We start from the raw sequence: 17165 nt of genomic DNA, 5'->3' as shown, positions 1-17165 counted from the left end.
AGACCTCAAGTTTTTTTTAAAAGAAGCACGTGTGAAATAAAAAAGGCGGCATCTCTGGTTCTGCTGTGTCAAGTTTTTGTTAATTTGCTTTTTAACTGTCCATAATGAGTATGACAGTGTTAGGAGAACATTGTTAGAAGTGGACCGCTTTTCATAACCTAATACCCACAATGCAACATCAGAGATACATTTTTAAAAACCGTGGCAATTCCACATTGCTTTTTTCCCTGGATGCCATTGCACTCCAAGGCCTGTAAACACACGTTATGTGTAAAATCTATTGCATTACCCTTTAATAAGAAGAACCCATTAAATGCCATGTGCTTATCAGTCCATCATCTATTATCAATGTCCATTAAATTAAGTCAAACCTGCATTTTTGGGGCAGCTGAACCTTGTGCTGCAGGACTTCAGGTATCATTGTTTTACTTAATATTACTCATGGCTTTTCTTCTACCCCAGACAGGCAAAGAATCAATAAACATGCTGTTCTAACGTCATTGTGAATTGTGTTCCCACTGTGATCATGTAAACATGGCTCAATCAATCAGTTATAATTCAATCACGAACGTGAGACAGGAACAGTTTCATCACTTTATTAATGAGTTTAATTATTTATACCAACAAACAAAAACTGTCTCTCTCCCTCCATCCCTCTCTCTTCATCATCTCCTTTATCCAACCGTTCTGTTCCCAACAATGTCGTTTTACCCTCAAGACAAGGGCGATAAAAGAGCAGGGTCACAGCAAATTAAAAACAAAGTGTGACAGATCAAAAGGTGGAAACAAAAAAAAACAAACATCCCCCCCCCCCCCTTAAAATAGCACATTTACTCAACTCTTCATTTAAGAAAGAGTCAGGAGTACAGAGAATAATGTCCATGGTCTGCCAGCACACATACAGACACACATACATTCCCTGCAGCTGTGCTCAAGAAACTCACCAAGTATCTGTGGAGCAGACACACACTGTACTAACAGGTCAAACCCGTTACACTCATACAACACACGGTAAACGAAAACAGGAGACGGTCGGACACAGGAGATGATACATGTCAGTGGACAGATTCATTATTTCCCCTTTACCTCCAGACACACATGCGCACGCACACACACAAACACACGCACACACAAGCGCGCGCGCACACACACACACACACGCACACACAAACACACAGACACGGGGTGATCTGCGCTCCCTCCCAACACCACGACCCCATAGTTCCAGAAGCTTGTAACATTCCCTTCACATTGAAGTTAAATGGAAAACTGGAGTTCCACCTGTTGGCTGGCATGTGCACCTGCATACATACAAGACCACTGATTGGAGGACACACACCAACATCTGGATTTGAGTACAGTATCTTGGATGTGAAATCACTTTGCATGTGGACTAAAATTTAGACTAAAAAAAAAACAAAAAAAAAACAACTCGATTTTACCCCCCCCTTGGAAAAGAAGAGATACCCCACCCGCCCAAAAAACACAATACAATAAATAAAACAATTATGACAACATTTATGGGGAAAAGGGAAAGTCGTGAAGAGAGAAATTGAGGGAGAGAGAATAAAAATGAAACATTTTGTTCTGTTTTTCCCCTCCTGAACCAGGGACTGAAATGAAATTGTATTTACAGACTGCGACTGAGGATAAACAGTCCGGCCGCTGCTGCACCGGTCTACTAGAGAAAAAAAAAATTACAATAACAACAATATAATAACAATAATAACAAAAAATAACAAAATAAAATAAAAGGTACTTGATATTTACAGTTTAGCAGTGAAAAAAGGAGGAGGACAGAGGGAAGCAGTAGGCAGAGGGATGAGGACAGAAAGGAATGGAAAGGGGAGGCTCCAAAAAGCTGTTGGCTATCAGGGATTTGAGCATTGTTTCAGGTCAGATTGTAACCAAGATTAGTGGAAGTAATATAGTGTGGCCAACTCAGGCTGAACATGCACACTTGCGTTGTGGGAGAAAAGAAAAGTAGACCGTTAGGCTGCGTAAGTCATTCAAGATCAGTTCCTGCCTCCATCAAAGGACAAGAAGAACATGATATGAGCATCACAGGCAGGCTTTTTGGGAAGGTGCGACGAGGGTTTCAACTAATCTCTCTCTAACTTAATCCGTTCGGAGTCCTCCCCTTGCACAAACAATTACTGAATACTAGCTGAAATGACAATGACGAGCCAGGTGAGCAGCGAAAGCAGCCAGTAGTCTTTCTCTGCATTCTTCAACATAATCAAGTTAATATGAAACTTGATACCATAAAGCCACATAATTAATGAGGTGACTATTCACCCTACAGTGCTAGGCAATTGGGTGTATGACATGAGAGACCTGGAGGCTTCTGTATTAGATGCAACTGGAGCCCCTCACCGACAGCTCCCTCTGAGTGAAGTTATGTTAACAGCTGGACAGTACTCATAACTGGCCCCTTTGTTTCCCATCTACTCCCTTTGAAGATGTGCAATCAACATGAAACACTTGGTTTCCAGCTTAACCAAAGAAAACACAAGCTTATACTGTAGAAACTGAAGTTGTACACTCCACTCGCATTAAGCTCCCACTCGTTCACATAAAAGGCAGCTGAGGAGCTGAGGAGCTAATGGTCAAAAAGAAAAAGTGAAGACAGGTTGTGGTGCCCCCCTTTATCATAAAATTTAAAACCACCTTTCATCTAAAATGACATGGACAAAAACAGTCAAAAGGTTCTGTCTGGAGATTTTAAAAACTCTTCACTTGGGCTGGGTGAAGTTGCAATATTTTAGTAGAGTTCAGGGTAGAAAGTGACAGAAAAGCCACATGTCTACACAGTGGCTCGTACTTTACGTGTGAGACATTTTTAACCCTACTAAGGATGATTGTCAATATTAGTCAGGCCTCATCACACGGCCCTAACTCTCAACTCCATAGCCAATCAGGACCACATTCAACGGCAACACTGCCACACATAAAATTAGCTTTTGCAAATAAAATGAACATAAAAAAGGGATAAAAGTCAACTTTAGATAATAACACAGAAAATCTATAGAACATATTCGACCTCCCATCACATCTCCCAAAAATCCAACCCAACCAATGTGAAGTTTGTGTATTCGTACAGGCCAGATAAGAGCCAGCACAGGCATAGAACTGCAGCTTATATTAAGACCAAGCATGGCTACCAATTTGTCCTTAAAACAACATTTTCCTGAAGGTGGCAGCCAAAGAAATTGCTTTCTATTGGTAAAAAATTCAGAGAGTGTTTATGTGAATGTGTATAGTTCTTTTCTATCTTGGGGGGGGGGGGGGGTTGGAGCCAGGAGGGAGGTTGAGAGGGGGAAGAGCAGAGGAGAGAAAAGGAAAAATGGGGGAAGACAAAAAGAAAGGATGACAGAGGGATGGATGCTCAGGTGCTGTTGTTGATGGATCCAGGTGCTGAGCTGGGCTGGGCGGAACTGTCTGACACACTGCCCTCTGTAGGAAGAGAGAGGGAAAACAATTGTCACAAACAGCTCCTCTCATAGAAATAATTTACCTTTTTGGTTGATAATTCAGTGATATTGAATCCATATATCAAGTGATTATAATGCATCTAAAAATAAATGTAAACATTCAATCAGTTCAGAAAGTTACATCACTTTACTGTAATGCAGCCTTTCAAACCAGGAAAAGACAACACTTGCATGCCAAATTATGATATAATATCGAAAATCTGGGGCAGTATATAGTCTGATATCATGATAACGATATAAGATCGATACTATGACCAGCCCTACTTGCAATTATTTTGTAAATTAACTTGTGCTTCAACGACAAAGAGCCAAAGAAATACTGTCAAAAACACAAATAAGGAATCTTAATGAGGATGACAGCATCAAAAAATATTTAATTATTTTATTTTATGATACGTACCATGTGAGGCAGGTGATGTCTGTGCACGAGCGTGAGGAGGAATGAGTGTGGAGTTCAACTGGGGCTGGATAGACAGCTCTGGGAACACAGAGACAAACAAATGTTTAATTAAACATTAACCACTTCAGACAACAAAAAATAATGACAGGGAGGTAAACTGACCAACGGGACTGAAGTTGAAGAGAAGCGGCAGTTCTCGCCCACTGGGTAGGCGGGTGTTGGGCTGACGCAGCTCATCGAAGAATGCGTGCGCACACGCCTCCAGGGGAGACAGCCTGGTCACCGGCGTGTATTCCAGCAGTCGAGAGCAGAGGGCAATGGCCTCTGGTGGGGTACGAGGCTTAAACACCTGACAGAAGAGAAACATTTGGAAAAGAAATTCAGGATTCTGTATTACCTTAGTCTGGAGAGGTATTTGGGTTTATGTAAATCCAAGGCTTACGGTGCTCTCAAACAGAGAAGAGTTGCAGCTGCTTGCTTTTTAATGTCAACATGATAGTAGCGGTGAAGAGAGCGACAGCTGTGCAAGTATACAACTTTCTGCAGCAATAACAGAAACTACATCAAGAGAAATTATACAGGAGCTGATTGCGCCGAATCAGAGTTCCATGAATTTCACCGGCAGAGATGAATAGACTGGTCGATAAGGAGAAACAAATTGGAGCTTCAAAGTTATCAACTCTGAGGTAATAAACAATGTTTATGGTCAGGGCTAGAAGACAATTGCTATATAAATCATGTCATACCGATTTCCTCAATTGTAAAGCTACAACTAACTCTACTTAACTAGGTGATTAGCTAATCCTAGGTGGACAGCAGCAGCTTATGGGGAAGCCTACAGGAAGCAGTAGTGACAGAGATGTGCCCTGTAGCCATCCATCCAAAATACCAAACACTGTTGTTGCTCCTTGAAAAATACAGAATTATGTAAGATTTTTAAGTAAGTGTGAGCTACTTTTAAATACCGAAATCCTCAACTCTACATGCGCAACAACATAAACCATCAAAGTCCAAGTTTGGTATTTGCAATTGCATTTCCTTATCTCGGGGCAAAATTTATTTATTTATTTTTTAAATAGCAGTTTCAGAGAGATATAAACACAAAAAACTCACACTGATGTTGGGATAACTCCCATCTAGGATCAATATTCTCCAGTAGTGTGAACATACCTTTGTCCAAGGGTGTGCTTTGATCTGTGGGAATTTGAACTCTGTGTAGTTAGGGTTCATCTCACGGATCTGCTCCCTTGTTGGTGTCCCAAGAACCTGACAAACAAGGGTGAAAAGTTAATGTTCATTAATATTAATCAGACATCTCGCATGCCTGCACACAAAATGTGGAGGAGGGATTGTGTCAGCGTAACAAATACTCCTTGTTATATAAGGTGTACAGCTTGCATTATTCTACTGGATGTAGTGATTTCTATTTAATCATATCTTTATCTAGTAACTGAGGTTGTCAGAAGTATCAATACTTCTTCTGTACCATGTGTTTGAAACGATATCATATTTGATAGCTTGAGAGTACCAGAGCTATTAAAACTGATCTACAATCAGATTGTCAACTTAAGGGCTGCACAGATATTAACAATATTAGAAATGTGTTGGTATTTGTGACTTTTTGGGACCAGGACGGTGAGCTAAAAAAAGGAAAGACTGAATAAAGTAAACCTATTTTGTGTGCCTAGGATTTTTCTCTTTTTGCTGTGGTATCAAAAGAGCAATCTACTATTTCATCAAAGTGGTATCGTAACAACATTACTAGATAATACATTTACATCAAAGTGCATGCGGTGAGGTAGCATGTTACAAACTTTGCTGGAAGAAATCAATTTGTTTCTTTTCCACAGTTCCTTGATACCCAAAGCCTGTACTGACATTAGTTTTAATTCAAAACTTTACATTGCTCCTCTTTTATCTAGCATCTTGACATCAGCTGGCTTTCGGCCAGTGTGTGCAGTCCCCCTGCCGCACCTTGATGATCTCTACTAGCTGGTCCACACCGCTGTCCCCAGGGAAGATGGGCTGGCCCAGCAGCAGCTCAGCCAGCACACAGCCGGCTGACCAGATGTCAATGTTGGACGTGTAGTCGGTGGCACCAAAGATGAGCTCTGGGGCACGATAGTACCGTGAGCAGATATAGGACACATTGGGCTCCCCCCGGACTAGCTGCTTTGCACTAGAAAATAGATGGTAGAAGCACGATGAAGCAGAAAATACAGTTCAGGTGGAGAGCGGCAGTCAACATGAAACAGTCGTGAAGCATTTTTCGGTATGTTTGGCGACAAAACGACAGTATGTGAGCCAACAATACAGAGAGGCAAGAAGGCTTACGATGGATCAACAACAGGGAAAGTCAAGATTGAGAACTGAGGCTACACAAACAGACAGCCGTCTAAACAAGCACATGAGACACAAGACAGTCAGCATAATATGATAAAGACAGACAGAGACATCCAGAGGCGGTGTCTACTACTGACCTGCCAAAGTCACAGAGTTTGAGGATGGCCGTCTCTGGGTCCACCAGTAGGTTCTGGGGCTTGATGTCTCTGTGACACACGCCCTGGGAATGGATATAAGCCAGACTGCGGAACAGCTGGTACATGTACACCTGAGGGGGGACAGAGAGGGTCAGCATGACGCTCGACAGTGTTTAACAACTCCAACAGAATCAGGCAGATATTCCATTACATTCTATAAATGATGGAAAACTAGTGGGTAAAGTATAACAAAAATCTAATATTTCAGTTGTTCCCAGCATTATATAACAATAATTCCTAAAGACATAATGACATGAATGTAAGTTAGTCTAGAATTTACGCTTAGTCATTCCCAGCTACTGTAGCTAGCTGTAGTGTGTGCTGCGTGACACTACAAATTACTACCAATAACAACTACTTGCTTATGAGATATATTAAAATAAAAAATAGCGGTATCAGAATATGTGTGAAAATGTTAATGTTGTAAAATACAAGTAACTTCTGATTGAAAAAGAAGAGTTTTTAGGCAAACTCATTACTACATTTTATACTTTCAGTAGCCTCAATATGGGTTGGGTTTTGTTGGGCCTGTTGTTGAGAAGCAACAGAAAGGAGCTCTGCAGTTAAAATGAAATCAATTTTAGCTTAGTTGGTCATTCAAGTGACTTGGTTTTTAGTTAGTTAAGGGTTAAAACAGTTTTTGATGGAAAAAGTCCAACATATTTAACACATCATTATTGATTAATAGATCAATTGTTAAGGCAGTCGACTATCAATTAAAGATATTGATCAGAATTTTAATTAATAACAAGACAACAATTTTGTGAACATCTGAAAATGGGTCGAGCTATCCTCAAAAAAACTTTACTCTCTATGTGGCTCTTGCGCTTGGGGGAAAAAATGTATCGCCTTGTGTTATCCTCAGTGCACCAACACGTGTGTCGGTAACATTTATGTCAGGTGCCAATCACTTCAAAATGTGCCCCAATTTTGTCTTGAGTGCCCTGTGTAGGTTGAAAAAAGCAGCTGTGTGGTCTCGATGGAACATGCAGTGGTGTTAATACAACAAAACATACACAGGGGTGAAAAATTGTTTAACCACCTTCATCCAACTCCTATCTGACATTTGACTACACATCCTAGGTCGATGATATCATTCTCCAATAAATATGGCTCCCACAGTTAAGTCTGCACCCATTTACTGTGTCTGTGGAATGCAGACATAAACATCTTAATATGACAAATCACCGTCATCATCACCATTATCGTCACTATTACCCACATGATGCAGTGACAGCAGGCTGGGCCACAGATTACAAAATGATTACAGACAAGATGACTGAGGGATGAGAGATGACGGGTGAAAGGGGGCAAAGAGAGAGAAGAGAAAGATGGAAACGATAAGACAAAACAAAACACAAGACCCAGGGGACAGAGAGGGGGGAAAAAAAGACCCCAGACATGCTGTGATAGAAGTGTGTAGCTGGAGGACGGAGGGATGACAGAGGAGAGAGAGAGTGAGAGCTTAGTATGCATCTCAAAGCCACAGGGGAGCAGCAGGCTGAGGTAGGGAAATGGGCCATGAGACAGCTATAATGTCCTCTCTGCTGCTCCAAACACAGTAAACACACAAACACTGTCTCTAAAATGAGCACCCTTTTAAACAGGGAACCAAGTCTATTGCAAACAGATTAATTCCCATGAGACCACCTTTCCCGTTCTGCTTTCATAATCCTTAAAACAGTGAGCCGTCTGTGAAAAACAAACATTGCACTGCGTACAACATCCACAGGCAATTGCTGAACAAAACTTTCAGTTTTCTTTTGGAAAAATGCAAGATAAAAGAGGAAACTCAAATAAAAAGCTAGGATGAAATATGTAAATCTCATTCCATTTATCATTTGGTAGGATGACCTAGCCTGGAAATCAGGGCATGCAAACATTTTCAGTAGTATACTTCAAACTGCAAAAGTGCAGAGAGCACAGATCTCTGCCAAAGCAGCTGTCTTTTTAACAGATCATATTTGTTTATCTTGTGAGTATCTCCTACAAAACAGAACGTGAAGGAAATGCTGTTTGGCAATCCGGATGTCAGGGCTTCCCAAAAACAAACAAGTGCAGCATCGTAAGTTAAAATGCATCTTAGACACATTAGTCCCACATCAATCGCAAAAATGAACCCAGAAAAAGCAAACTTAATTTCCATTCTCAGCATTTTAAAGATTAAAAGACGGGGGGAAACATGACCTCTATGAGCGTTGATGCAGGATTGTCTGTAGTCAGAAAGAAATGGATAGCATATTAGCTTCTAAGATTATGACGGCATTTCCCTTCATGATGAATATAGAAATGAAGCGAGACATGACTTAAATGAACCTGTTTGATGGCTACAGTGGCATGGTAAAAGCAGTCAGGAGTAAGAGCCAGAGCCAGCTGTGTGTAAGTGTTGTGTCCACCCACCTTAACATAGATGATAGGGATGGTGGTCTTGGCTTTGTTGAAGTGCCGAGCCACCCTATACACCGTCTCAGGAACGAAGTCCAGCACCAGATTCAAATACACCTCATCTTTCTGGAGAGAAAGAAAAAAACAGAATAATGCATAATCAGAGGAAGAAGTGAAATCTATAATAAATCTAATTTTGTGAGTACAAACAAACAAAACAATCTAATTGAACATGTTGGAGAGTACATGGTGAGTAAACAAACACAAAATAATTATGTGACTGTATGCAGTGATTAGCCATTTGACTGAAGATGTGCATATTACCTTAAAGATATATCTTTATGAGCTTGAACACAATTGATTTACCTGCCACAGTAAATATTGGAGTACAATGGAGAGTATATGGGGAGGATATTGACTCCAATGTAATACTACTCTAATAATAGGCATAAACTGTACAACCTTTCATTATGAAATAGGATAACAGGATTAGTACTCTTTAAGGCATCTAGGATAAAATACAACTGTGCTAAAGCCGATTCTCTTTCTATGGGAATATTCTATGTATGATTTGGCAGAAAATGCAGTGTGTCGTATGAGCAAATGCATTTTGATCTAAGGAATCCAAAGACACACATATTTTATTTATATTGCAAAAAGTTCAGAGGTTATAGACTAAAAGGTTAGCTTACTTGACAGCAGAGGTAGTATTTGTTGACTGAGTTGTAAGTGATGCTAAACTGATGTAGCTTGTGTTTTCTCAGATGCAGACACGTTTCAGGGAAAAGGCAGTAATAATAAGAAATGCAAATGTGCTTTGACCCTTACCTTACATTACAGTACAGAGTGTTAATTTGATGTACAATAAAGACCAAGATGAACTTGTCTGAAACATGTCTATGAATCATCGTTGATGCATGCACATTAAAAAGGTTGGGTGTGGCAACACAGTACTTCATCTATAAACTTGATTCCTAACACATGAAATGTCAAGTCAGTGCACACACACCTTCTCTCCGCTGGAGTAGAAGAAGTAACGTAGCCTCACAATGTTGCAGTGGTCCAATTTCCTCATAATTTGCAGCTCCCTATTCTAAAATGAAGAAAGGAAAAGGGGAAGAAAGGCAAACATTGTGAATTGTGCAAAAATATGAGTTTCATTGCAAATTGGCACATGTCCTTAAATCAGAACAGTTACTGAAGAATGTAATGATCTATTCCAGAGTGAAAGATTAATGATTATAAAAAAATACACATTAGGTCATTTGCTTCTTCTAACGGCCACCACAATGTTCTCTGTAGTTGCAAACTTCTAATTTAAAGCTTACTCCTTCACGGTTATTATCTGACGAGTAAGCCTGTCTAAGCATACCTTAAACCTCTTGTCTTGGAGAACTTTCTTAATTGCCACCATCTCCTGGCTGTCAATGAGGCGAGCCTGGTAGACCACTCCAAAGGAGCCATTTCCTATAACTTTTATGTCTGTGTAAGACACTTCCTGCGGGCGATCAGGGCCCTGCCCGGGTGTGGCTACCACCGTCGTCACTTTGCCACTGTCTCCTGTGGATTAGAGACCAAAACACACCTTGTTAGAAAGATCCTGAACGCTTGGACACACCCACCATCAAGAAATGCACTCTAGCTTCAAACTAAATGTACATATGTAAAATTGGAACAACCTAAACACACAAACATATTGTAGTGAAACCATCAAGGCAATTTAAAGCAACAAATGTTATTCAAGCATGTGAGAAACACAGTGAGAAACACAGTGAGATAACCCTCCCCAGTTCAGTCTTTAAAACAGTGTCCCTAAGAGAGAAGTTACATATCAACAAGCACTCCTTCCTGCTCTGAATGGTTATGACCTACAGTATGTGGTGGCTAACCAGACACACTCCACTAGCTCATAATGGGCTCCTGATACTTCCCCACAATACTTTCCTGCTTCTCCCCTGAATGAGGCAAGCCTGGTAGGTAAAACTAGACTAAACACCTTTCAAACTGGAGACACGTATATAATGCAAGTCTGTGTTTAACCTGAGTTTGACCCATTCGGGAGACTAGTCAAAGATGAATCCCTTGTCATCACAGTTAAGACTTACAACTGTGTGTAACTGCTAAAAATACACCATTATTTATGTACTTAACAAATAAATTAACCAATGAATTTGTTGGTTTGCCTTGCAGCAAGCTTCTTTGCTTCGCTCGCCTATTCCCTCCGCTTATGGCTAATGTTTGAAAAGCCGGCTAAATGTTGTTTAAAATCTAGTGAGATTAAATTCCCATTAAAAATAGGAGAGCCCGGAGCAGCACTGCAGCCTACATTAAACCCAGTTCGGGACAAGTCACAAAGCCAGGCCGGGTGACACAATTTTCATTTTCACAGAAAAAAAAAAGATTTATAAATAAGTCATGATGAGGTAACATTTGTTGTGTTCTTCACAAAACAAACGTTTTCTTACACTGCGAGAGTAAGAGTTGCTGTCCGAGGCACCTCTGCAGCACCACGATACTTCATTACAATGCTGTTTTGTCCCAATTTTACCATAATCAAAATACTGCAGCTTCCTGCGATGTGGATATTGTACTTTGCCCCATTGCGATATTAATCAAATTTCAAAAACAGGGGCTGGCAAGGCAGCAGGACATGTGATGTTTGATTTTTGGGTGCTGATATATTCATATGCATGAAATTCAGATAACAGCTGATATATACATGGGCTCTAGTAAAAAGGGCTAGTGAAACACATATTGGTAGCTCTATTTGGAAGAGTTTTTAATGTGAATATCACAATAAATACATTTTTATGAAGTGACTTGTGCCACAAGTAAGGTGTTAGTGATGATAGGGAGGACTGCAGAATACCAGATCAAAACAAGCTTCGGACCACGCTGTAGAGTGTTGCATAGTGCAATATCATGTAAACAGGAACATGACATCAAGTCCAGGCTGAGATGCGACTCTTGGATAAGAATAACTTGTTGTGATGTTATGATCTGAACCTTCAAAGGAACACCCATTCAACATTTTCCCTGCCTCTAGGACTTGTGAGTAGACTGGTTAAATTAACAACAAAGTCAGATTTAATTCAATGGAACAACACTTAAACTAAAATGCTTTGCTGGTTGAAGTGGCTTTAGAAAAAGGAATACAGTAACAGCCACTGCACCATGATCACATTATACAGAGCTAAGAGGACAAGAGGGATCTCAACCACTTATATTACAAAGTATTTTAGAGGAAGGAAGGAGTATAGTGTCATCATCAGGCTAATGTTTGACCTTGTGGAAATCAGGCAAAGTGAGATGATCAAGATCTAACAGTAACTGACAGCTCTAGTTAGGGTCAAGTAGCTGCTCAGTGTTCTACGCCTGTGCACGTGTTGGGTCAAGACTGATCTGACAAAGCGGTACCAGAAGCAAAGACACTGGGAGGGGAAGAAGAGCAGAGAAGAGGGCCATTGCCAAAAGGCTTGTCAGAGCCTGTGATAAAATTGCGTGGACAGTAGCACACCCAGAAGTGCTACCATTTCCTGGGCTTGCTCACTTCGCCTGTCTTGACAGGACCCCTCCTGATCTCTAGTAGGTCTCCGAGTCTCAAAATGGAGTCACACAATAAAGCATTTTGGTTTCTCCCATAAATGAACAAAATACCAGGACAGTGATTTGTTGCCATCACCTGCAATTTCTCTATGAAAATGTTTGCTTTTAAAAAATAATATTTAGCGATTTAATCATTTCCAAATTAGATTTACCACCTCCAATTGATTCTTCTCGACTGTATTCTTTTCCATTTTTGCAATTTTCCAGGAAAAAGTTTTTCAAGGTTATCAGTAAACAGCAGCCGATGGCATAGCCACATGATTGACCTAGATCTGATCTCTTCCCACAGGTCAGCAGGGAAGCATTCAGCTTTTGAGATCAGTCATTGTGCGGTTTCCTCCACATTCCTGTATTCCAGCTCCACAATACACTGTTCCTCTGTATCTTCTTTTAGCATCACTTTCACACTCTTTTTAAACAAGTCAAGTCAGAGGGGAGCACATTAAATATGGAGCAGCTGTGGCATGATAGTCCCCTGAATAATGAATGCAAAAATGAGCACTCTGCCCAGCTGTCAATGAAGAGCTTTGGTTTCTGATAACTCAACGAAAGCCTGATGAGTAAGAGAAAAGGGATGAGCAGATTAGCTTTCATCACACCAACAATTATGAGCAATTAGCTCAGGGCTTGTTTGTAAGTGTAATACACATTTAACTTGATAATATGATCAGCAATTGTATGATGAACTGAAGAACTATTCCATCATCATCAGTGCAAATGATGACTACAACAGCACCTTGCCTGATACTGAATGATGATAGATTTAAACTGGGCGTGGCTTGGATAAATCACGTCAAAGGTTTTGGTGACTCCACAATAGAAGATAATTGAATTGACCCAAGTCACCGATACCAATCTGAGTCACAAAATAAACGTATCTAATAACTATTGAACGCCCTCCAATGTTCTTGTGTTGTGCTGCGCAGACTCAAAATCATGCTCTTTTTTACAGATCCAACTTTTCTCTTGCGTAACCTACCGTAAGTGCTGATCAAAAACGACGTTCTCTTTTAACTGAATATAAATCTGTGTAGTTGTTCCATATCTATCTTTTTGTTGCTGTAATTGTATTGGCACTAAATACTGAAACAAAAGGCAACTGATTAGCAGTGTCATCATGAAATTCAGCTTAAGAAAATGTATTAAATGTGTATTTGTCACGTGTCGCTTGATTAGTGTTGGTAAATCCCTGTACTTGAACATACATTTACTATGGCGTTAATCATATGTGTGTATGTGTTCATAATTTGAAGGCAAGACAGGTGCAACTGGATCTTTAAAGGGTCTGACAGCATACAAGGATATGTAATAACCTACAGATCGTCGTAAAATAGCTTAATAACTTTAAAATATTTAACTGGCAGTATAAAAGGTACATATTAAGAAAATACATTGCAGACTATTAAAATCTTTAAAGTAATGAAAGCTGGCTGGAAATGTTTGCTCAGAATCTTGCAAAGGGTGTCCCGATATCGGAGTCTTACTGAGAAACCGATTGAAATTTGCTCTCTATTGTCAAATTGTTAAAAAGCAGTATCGGCGATACTGCCCAAGCTCTCCCTGTGCAATGCACCAGAATGGAGTTGAGCTGTTGTTGTAAAATACTCATATCTTTTTTAAAGAACAAGTTGAAAATGTAAAAGATTGTTGTGAGGGCTTAAAACCTTCTGGTAATCTTTACAAATCCAGACGTGATAGTCTTACAATAGCATAGCCATCAATGCTGGAAAGAGAAACATGAAAAAAGTTTTAATCCAAAATGCATGAAATAATATTCAAAACTGAAAGTCACATCAAATTGTGGCTTTGGAGAATTGTTACACCTCTACTTCTTACTCTTCTTAGTAATTATGGGATCATTTCTTGTTTAACTCTATTGTATCCTATATTTTTGGGGCAAAATTAGTACTGTGCTGCAATTAGTCTAAACTAATCATGGTTAGGCCACACTTATCATTTCCAGAATGGAAATATTTTTTGTTAAATGACGATGGGGCTTTTTATAGAGAAAAAAAACTGTTTAGATTCTTCAAAATACAGCGTCGAAAAAATGTTTAATTTTTTCAACTGATGTTATCAAATAATCTGTATTGATACCAACTGCTAAGATTGACTTTGTGATGGTTGTTTGTTTCACCAGTTCTATTCACTTCACATCAGTAAAGATCCCTTGAGGCTTTGATCAGCCAAAATGACTATGTTTTCCCTTCCTCTTCTACTTTGGTCAGCCTAAGCTGATCTCTGTCACCTCCTGCTCTCAACGATGACTTTTGAGAATGAGAATTTTCAATATTGATGAAGATACCAATTAGTTGTTCACATTGACATACTGTACTGTTGACAGGCATCTGAATGAGTATAAACCAGTGATTCAGTCCAGTTGTTCCTTCCCTTATGCACTTAAACCACTGATCAAATCACTATTACATGCTGCCAAGTTGTCTGACAACAGTTAATTGATGTTAATGGCAATATCAGTATTGTGTGATTGGAAGTATTGGCAGACTCGCAGAGAGAGAGTAGAGGTAGCAGAAAGTGGCCTGTTAACATTACTGCTACACAGCTTCTGAGCAGGCAGACATGATGCTGCCTCAAGATCAGTTTTCCACACGCACATTAAAAAATAAGCCTGAGGTTTTCAGATGTATCCACCCAAGAGAGCTTAGTTTTTGGTGTGAAAATAGTAGGATCAGTTCAGCCAAAAGGTAGCGATGGAGAGGTGTTTTCAGATTTAGCCAGCTTAATATCAAATTGTCTAAAACAGCATTTTGTTTGGGTTCCTGCAGGGTCGACGCACCTCTGACAAGAACGTTCTGAATACTGTGTAAGGGAAAAAGTGATCTTATGAATGAGTTAAATCACCTGAGACCTGCTGATTAGCTGTATGTACTAACCTCAGCAAAGGCTTCCTACACAGCAGGCTGAGACAACTTTGATCTTTGGCTTCTATTTTTTTATTAGTCTTTTCACTTGTTCTAATAATCAACAGCAATAATTTTCCAGGAGGGCCTCAAATAACTCCTGTTTTTCTTTCAGCTTTTGAAAACGCAATCTGACACAAGACCTATGATGCTATTTTCTTCTGTCTCTCCCAGTCTGTCCTTCTGCACACCTCTGTCCAACTCTACAGATCTTCAGCCAACTGCTACCGCGGCATAGCTACATGACCCCAGAGCATTCTGCAAGTTCTTGTCATGACACCAACAAAACCAACTGGAGGGACTTGTTGTTGGCTAACAAGGGTTTTCAGTACAGGCAACATAATGATTAAGAGTAAGCATCAGCAAAAAAGTAGACAACCTACTAAAGGAGTACAGGAATGTAATTTGATTGAGAACTTGTCCTCCACCTGTGGGTTAGTGACGGAGTTGCACAGACAATATGCAAAATACGTTTGCCAAATTGTTTCCATTACACATGGCAAGAACTCTCACTTTCCAGATTAAAGATGGCCTGAGATGGGTTTAGATTAAACTAAACCAGCAGTTTGAACTCATGCATATGTGCAATCATGTTTATATAAGTCACCATATACTATTTAATAGGCAGCTGGAAGTGCATTTTAGACATTTTCACTGATAATTTATATTTTTTTATTTCTTCAGGCTACCATAAGACGTAACGTTATACAAGCCTGACCCTAGTTTAGCAAAAACTCCGTGCAAGATGAGACTAGACCAAGGACGACGCCTAAAAACTTAGACCATATAATTTCAACCTACTCCTTACAAACGTTAGCAAGCTACCTAGCTTCCACATTTGATATTAATGACGAATATATTGGAGTATCGGTCGGCACCAACTACATTCTTGGGTTACAATGCAATAATAATGGTTAGGTAATGTTGCCGAAAAATATTTCATAACGTTATTTACCGTCGAAATATCAGCGGCTTATTTCCAAGCTTGCCACCAGAAGCTAACGATAATGTTAGCTATGCGATAAAAGCCCTTGATCGCAGTGGTTCCTTAATGAAAAACACAGCTAGCGTTAGCTGAACAGCTAACTTAAGTTAGCTAACCAGCTAACAGCTCGCTGGCTAAGGTTAGCTCCGCGACAATGATCGACATTAATACTCTCCGGCACATTTAATTTAAAATAAAGTACAATCCGAGTCTTTGCAATGACATGTAAATTGAGACTATGATGGAAATATATAACAATACTCACTAGGCAGTTTCAAATTCCCAAAGCTCGTCGAGCTGCTTCCACTGGCTTGTGAAGCCCCAGTTTTTCCTGTCGAGCTTCCACCGGCTACTGCTGATCCGGCACCGGCTGCAGCGGATCCGGGAGCTCCGGGAGGCTCAGCGAATGAGCTCGTCCTGGCCCGCCCGCTGCCGCTCATATTTGTGTGAACTAAACCCGGGGCAAGGTTGAACGTTATTAGCAGCCACACCGGCACAGACTTTAGCTATATATGTATGTATTTTAAAATTCGATATAAATATAGACTACACTTACAGCGTTCTGTATAGGTTGCCCGTCTCCCCCTTTCTTCCTCTGTAGAACGGTGATGGTGGGGGGACTGGGGAGTTGACGCACGACAACGTAAAGCTCGCAAGGGTTACTGGGAAAATGAGTTCTATGGAGCTTAAAGTCCCGAGTTCCGCTCTAATGTAATTTTCACATCATATTTACAACGGATATTGTGATTGCAAGTGATTAATAATTGACTGTCACTTTGAAATTGCGTTCTGGACATTTGGCTTACACAGTTTTAATAGGGTCAACAATGTTTT

General features: G+C 40.1%; 1 protein-coding gene across 1 annotated transcript; it reads right to left on the bottom strand.

The window, feature by feature from the left end:
* Positions 1-581: 581 nt before the first annotated feature.
* gsk3ab (glycogen synthase kinase 3 alpha b) lies at positions 582-17006 on the bottom strand. Its single transcript, XM_030393861.1, has 11 exons — positions 16888-17006; positions 16597-16782; positions 10192-10379; positions 9829-9912; positions 8835-8945; positions 6375-6505; positions 5869-6073; positions 5065-5160; positions 4057-4243; positions 3895-3972; positions 582-3456 (listed from the first exon to the last, which is right to left on the bottom strand). Exons 2-11 carry the CDS (start codon positions 16769-16771, stop codon positions 3389-3391), a joined length of 1323 nt encoding a protein of 440 aa, XP_030249721.1. The 5' UTR covers positions 16772-16782; positions 16888-17006; the 3' UTR covers positions 582-3388.
* Between the last annotated feature and the right edge of the window lie 159 nt (positions 17007-17165).

Source organism: Sparus aurata, chromosome 17 (genome assembly GCF_900880675.1).
Source record: "Sparus aurata chromosome 17, fSpaAur1.1, whole genome shotgun sequence".
NCBI classification, from domain to species: Eukaryota; Metazoa; Chordata; class Actinopteri; order Spariformes; family Sparidae; genus Sparus; species Sparus aurata.
The sequence above is the reverse complement of the archived record's forward strand: the minus strand, read 5'-3'. Positions and strand labels throughout refer to the sequence as shown.